Source organism: Recurvomyces mirabilis (genome assembly GCF_035927965.1).
Source record: "Recurvomyces mirabilis strain CCFEE 5264 chromosome Unknown scaffold_23, whole genome shotgun sequence".
NCBI lineage: Eukaryota > Fungi > Ascomycota > Dothideomycetes > Mycosphaerellales > Teratosphaeriaceae > Recurvomyces > Recurvomyces mirabilis.
The window spans coordinates 504,285-510,284 of NW_027041957.1; the positions used below are offsets into that span (position 1 = coordinate 504,285).

At 43.8% G+C, this 6,000-nt stretch overlaps 2 protein-coding genes across 2 annotated transcripts; one reads left to right on the forward strand and one right to left on the reverse strand.

The window, feature by feature from the left end:
• Positions 1 to 756: 756 nt before the first annotated feature.
• rpc25 (DNA-directed RNA polymerase III complex subunit Rpc25) lies at positions 757 to 1,495 on the reverse strand (the record flags this gene model as incomplete). Its single annotated transcript, XM_064840800.1, has 2 exons — positions 757 to 1,428; positions 1,484 to 1,495. The coding sequence occupies 2 exons, from the start codon at positions 1,493 to 1,495 to the stop codon at positions 757 to 759; spliced, it is 684 nt and encodes a 227-aa protein (XP_064691831.1).
• Positions 1,496 to 1,871: 376 nt separating this feature from the next.
• On the forward strand, positions 1,872 to 3,440 carry LTS14_008113 (uncharacterized protein; the record flags this gene model as incomplete). Its single annotated transcript, XM_064840801.1, is given in 2 exon segments — positions 1,872 to 2,300; positions 2,319 to 3,440. The coding sequence occupies 2 exon segments, from the start codon at positions 1,872 to 1,874 to the stop codon at positions 3,438 to 3,440; spliced, it is 1,551 nt and encodes a 516-aa protein (XP_064691832.1).
• Between the last annotated feature and the right edge of the window lie 2,560 nt (positions 3,441 to 6,000).

Genomic DNA, 6,000 nt, shown 5'->3' on the forward strand with positions numbered 1-6,000 from the left:
GAGTCATGGACCGGTTCTATGCAATTATGTACTGATTATGGGTTGTGTGACCACTGTGGTGGAGTAGGAACGGCAGTCTGGCTAGGCACCTGAGTTATATTGAGAGCCCTAGAATATGCGGATGGCCGCAAGTGGTGTGTGCGTGTATTATCAGATGTGTTGGAGTACTATCGCTCGGCTCTACTACGATCCTCGCGGAGTCATCACATTATGCTGCTGCACATATCCACTTGCTGCGTTCCAGCTGTCTGCCCAACACCGTGGCACTTCAGTAGACGAGCCATACTTGAAGACCTGGAGATGCTTGGTGTGTAAGAACTGGATTTGAGGCAATAGCTTGTGCTACTGTTCAACGCACTCGACGGCAAAGCGTGGCTTTCAGTCATGTGGCAAACTCGTACAAGCAAAGCATGGAAGCCACACGCTTCCGAGCGTGTTCATACGGTAAGGAAGAGCAGGTACCCAGCCGAGAGCGCCTCACGCGCGGATATCGGAGAGCGAGCTGCTGCAGCGGGTCTTTGATGCTGCGTAGGAGATCGCAATGATCAAGCACAAGTCGTTAACTATGGTCGAGTGTTAAATTGGGTGCAGGAGAGATACCGAGCGGTTTGCTGGGGAGAGCTCATAGAGTGAATCAAAAAGAGTGTTGCTTTACCACCAGGTTTGTTAGATGCTCGGGTATCATCAGGCTGGTATGGTTCGTGATGTTCAGGCGCATGTCGGCCGCGGTCGGATGTACTTTCCCCCGGACCCTTCTCAGGCCATGTCCACATCCTCGTCCTCGCCGTTCACAATTCGAGAGGCGATGGGGTCGGGTGCTGTATCTTCACCGATCCACCACAAATCCGGACCCAATCCAGACATCAGCATACTACCCAGGATCTTGTAAGGAGAGACCCTCATGCCATGACTGTCCCTCTCCATCGACTCGAAATTCGCCGACCCTTTCATGTCAGGCGAAAGATCCTTCCAATGCTCCTGCTCGACACGAATCAAGCATTTCTCCGCCTTGTCGAAATAAAGCTCGGTATTCTCGTCACTATTCCAGACCCAGATCTTGTTGCCAGAGCCGTCGTCTTGCCACTTGGACGGATCGAAGAAGAATTCCGGTGGTATGGCGATGGTCTCGAAGAAGTCCATCGACATGAAGATGCCGGTGGCATTGGAGTGTGAGATGATGGCGCGGATAATCTCGCCCTTGAATGGTCGGAATACGATCAGTTTGAAGTCGACGTTGACATTCACTATACCTGTGCCGTGACCGATGAGTCCTTCCGAGGCAGATATGAGCGAGTGGAAGCCTACGCAAAGGCCGATCTTGTGGATGACTTTGTCGGCATATTTCTCATTGATAAAGTCTTCGATGGCGCGAAGACTGGGCTTCTCGAAGTCGGACGGCTGAATTTGTACCACATCTGCGACTGTGACCTGGAGATTATCAGTCTTCAGTTGTTCAGACCATTACTTCTCGAATAGAGGGTACCAGAGTGTACATCGTGACTTGGCTGTACTAGGCTTGAGTTGTCACGTTATCGACCACGTTCCCCAAACAGCGCACCATTCTCTGTGACCGTCCTGGTAGACTTGTGGGAACCGAAGACGATGTGTAGGGTACTTGTAGCCATGCAAGACGAAGCCCGAAGTCTGTGTCAAAAGTTCTTGATTGCGCTGTAGCCACTCGGGGACGCTGCCGAGCTCCGCAATCTTAGTTTCATCGAACTCCGCATGCAACTTTTATCGAACTGCCATACAGATGTACCACGAACTCTCATGTGCAATTGATCGACTGAAGGAAATCTGTATCTACTTGATATATCACAGATCCTTACTCCTAGGTTCGATCAACCTAAGCTCTTGACTATCATGCAAAGATGACTGGAGGATTCTCCTTTCCGCCTCCGCCTCCGCCACCACCAAAGGCAGCATGGAGTCCTCCTGCTGCTGAAGAGCGATATGCAAGTCAAGATCGGGCACGTGGGCGGGATAGAGGCCGCGGTCGTGGTAGACCACACGACTCGTCTGGTAGAGGTCGTGGATACGGCGATCCGACACCTGCCCAGAACTATCGACACCGCCACCCTGAATCAGCAGAAAGTGCTCCGCAACTCGTTGATTATGCTCGGCAATTGCCCAGCAGCGTCAACCCCCAGCCGCAAATTTTGCCATCTGGTTCTTATATCAACCCTGCATTTGTGCCTCGACCAAATGGTGGAAGTCCTTTCGCGAACATTCCTTCCATATCCCCACCACGGACCGTAGCCGGACACAAGCGCAAACTCGACGCACTGCGACCGGTCCTGGTAGATAGAACGCCACAGCCTCATACTGCGCCAGTAATGCCAAGTTTTGGAGCCCCGATACTACCACCCAAACCTGATACTGCCAACATACCAAAAGCCGGTGCTGTCAGCACGGGCCGGAAAAGCCTTGGTCTAGCACCTGCAGATGGCAATGCCGTTTACTCGTCGTCTGAAGATGAGAGAGAAGTCGAGAACATCGACGAAGAAGCTCTACATGCGGAGCTTGGCGCAAAGCTGACTTTCGAGCATAACGGCGTGGTACTCACCCTCAACAACGCTGTCGATCTGGCAGCATGGCAGGACGAGCGTCGGAGGAACTGGCCTACTAACGCACGCATGGCAGAGCGGGTGATGGAGAAGCGAAAGGTTGGAGACGAAAGGAGACGACTACTAACAACGACAGTAGCGTCTAAGCAAGACTCGGCCGCTGCAGTTCGACAAGTTCGACGTGAAGCAGCAAAGGCACAGCGCGGTTCGACGTCTCGGAGTACTGCACTAGACAGAAGTACTGCGTCAAAGTCACCGATGAGCGACCTGGACCGAGCACGCAAAGAGCTTGTTAAGCAGGAGGCGAAGTTGAGTGCGCTTAGAAAGCAGGTCTCAACCAGTCAAGCAGCGCTTGACGATGCTCGTGCCAGGGAAAACACACGCAATGTTACCGCTCACGAAGAGTCGCCAGATATCGAGCTCGAGAGTGAGACTGTCATCAAAGACAGAGAATCAGACGTCAGCTCTGTACTGTCCGAATCATCCGTGGTGAGCAGCGGTCCACTAGATCCCGGGTCAGAAAGTGATGACGATGATTTACCCGAAGAGTCTACGACAAAAGCGCCGGTCACAACAACAGAACAGAGAGGACAACGGGTATGCCGATACTTTGCTGCGAGTGGCTACTGCCGAGATGGCGATGCTTGCGGCTTTCGACATGAGCTCGCTCCTGGCGCTCGGGTCTCGCAGCCTCGGCAGCAGCAGCAACCACGAGAGGATCGAGCACCACGTTTAGATCCGGTCAACACAGATCGGAAGAGCATTTACCAGCGACTTATGGAACAGCAACAGGAGGAAGAAGATCGGCTGGCGTTGAAAGTGATCAAGCATCTGGGCAAGGCCGGATTCTTTTCCGCTACGACTGATGCTTGAGGACTGTGTGATGTAGTCCATTGCATCAATATACAACGCAAAGTAGTCCACAGTCTGCACGTTTCTAACCTAACACATCATAATTCCAACATATTGCAACTCTCGCCGGCGCACGCCATTCCCGGCTCCGTAAAAAAGCCTCGAAATCAAGCCCATAGACATAAGCGAACCCATGGAAGGTCCAATATTCACCGCATCGCCGTAGAATGAGCGGGAACCGCGCGTTCGGTGTAGCCACTAAGCGATCCTCTGCACGTATATCGAAATCGCCATGTATTGCACTGGCATAATCTAGATATTGTGTTAGCCAGGTGTGAGGTAAGGGCCAAGTCTCAGTTATATCGTCTGTTCGAGGCGGTGGCGGAGCGCGCCAGAGTACAAAAGCGCTCCGGAGAAGTGTGCCGATCATTAGCGTTGTTAGGGACTCGTGCTAGGTTCTGTAACGCGAGTGGTCGCTGGAGTTTGGGAGCGGATTATAGGTCGGTCCATTCGTACATTTAGACTAGTCTATAAGGAAGGTAGATTTAATATATATTAAGGCAAGGTAGCTATTTTCGCTTAGTAATTAAGGTAAGTTATATTAAGACAAGCTCTCTAATTAGCTAAAGCGTTTAAGGTACTATACTATACCTTCCTTAAACGCCTTAAGATAGATATAAGTAAATACTAGTAGCCTTATCTAAACTCTAACTCTAATAAACAGCGCGTTTTAAGGATTATCTATAGTAGTATAGTAGTATCTAGCTATTTAAATACTCTACTTTAGTAGCGCTAGCCTTCTATACCGCTACTATAGCTAATTAGTATATATATATAAAACTTTAAGCTACTTCTATCTAATTACTATAGGTAACGATAATAATAAAGATAATATAATATTTACTATACTACTAATAATATAGCCTTAACTATTAGTAGCGACCTTTCTAATACTTCTTCTATATTAGAACTCTATATTCTAATAATTTAGTAGTAATTCTATAACTTTAATAGTACTACTATAAATACGCTAATAAACGCGCTAATACCTATTATACCTAGATATAAGAAGATAGATTAGTCGCGCCTTTAGGGCTATAAGGTTTTAAGCAATACTTATACCTCTAATAGATAGTATTAAAATAAAGGTTAGAGGTTATATAGGCTATTAGACGATACTATTTACTAGCTCTATAAGGACTACTAGAAGTAAATAGTTTAAGAGCGTAAGTTTATTTATAACTATACTAAATTAACGAAGCTTTTATTAGCTTAAGAAATAAAAAACTAGAAGAGCTTATTAATAAGAATAGATTATAGGAACTTAATAATACGAATATTTAACAGACTTTAGTAATAGTCCTACGTACTAAGTATATTATATAAGAATATAAAATAATAGTAATAATCGACTCTAGAGCTAGTAGAACATTTATATTAGTCTAGAGTATAAAATAATATAGGATCGTAATCTAGAGGAAGAGAGATAGTAGGTATAAGCTAATAGCTATTAATAGCTTATCTCTACCTAACGTAGATAGTAAAACGATACTACTATCTCTAATAATATAATAATACTATAAGACGATAGTTCTAGACGTTGTACTTATAGCTAAATATAATATTATATTAAGTACGCCTTAGTTAGAATATTATAACCTATATATAAAGTAGAAAACGAGAGTATTTATATTTAAGTAATATATATACGTTATCGATATCGAACCTATACGCTAGTAGAGTTTAGCGGTAGATAAGAAATAATAGTATATATATATAGCTAGTTAATAACCAAACTAGGAGCTATATAGTAGCCTAAACTTAATAGATACTAATATAGTACTACTAGATTAATAAGTTAGAGTAAAGAAGAATAAGAACGTACCTTTAGATATCCTTAAAGAGTTCTAAGAATAGAGACGCCTCTTTTAGGAAGAGATAGAGCTAGAGGCCTTATCTAAAAGAAGAGAGTAAGATTATAAGATAGTTCTATAGGAAGGATAAGAACTACCCTTTAGACTACTATATATATTATTATAATAAGAACTAATTATCTAAAAAGAATAAATTAATTAAATACTTACTAAAGGATAGAAAAAAAGATCTAAATCTCTAGCTACTTTACTAGTAATATTCGTTCTAAAGAAAGAAGGAAAATTACGATATATTATCGACTATAAATAATTTAACGCTATAACTATTAAGAATAGATACTTACTACTAAATATAGAAGAGATAAAGAATAGAACTAATAGAGTAATTTAGTATATAAAGATCGATCTATACGTATTACGAATATATAATATATTATATATAAATAAGAGAACGAGGACTAGTTACTTTAGCCTTAAGAAGGAAGTACGCGGAAGTACGCGCTTTAAGAATACGTAACTAACTAGAGACGATAGACTTTAGTTAGATACGTAACTTACTAATATACTAACTAACCGGTCGGCTAGTCGGATAGATAGTTAAGTATACGAGTTTCCTATATATATAGAAGAGCGCTTTCTTATATAGGTAGTTCGTATTTAACCTAAGTTACTAACCTACTAAAAGGTTAAACCTTAGAGTAGTTACT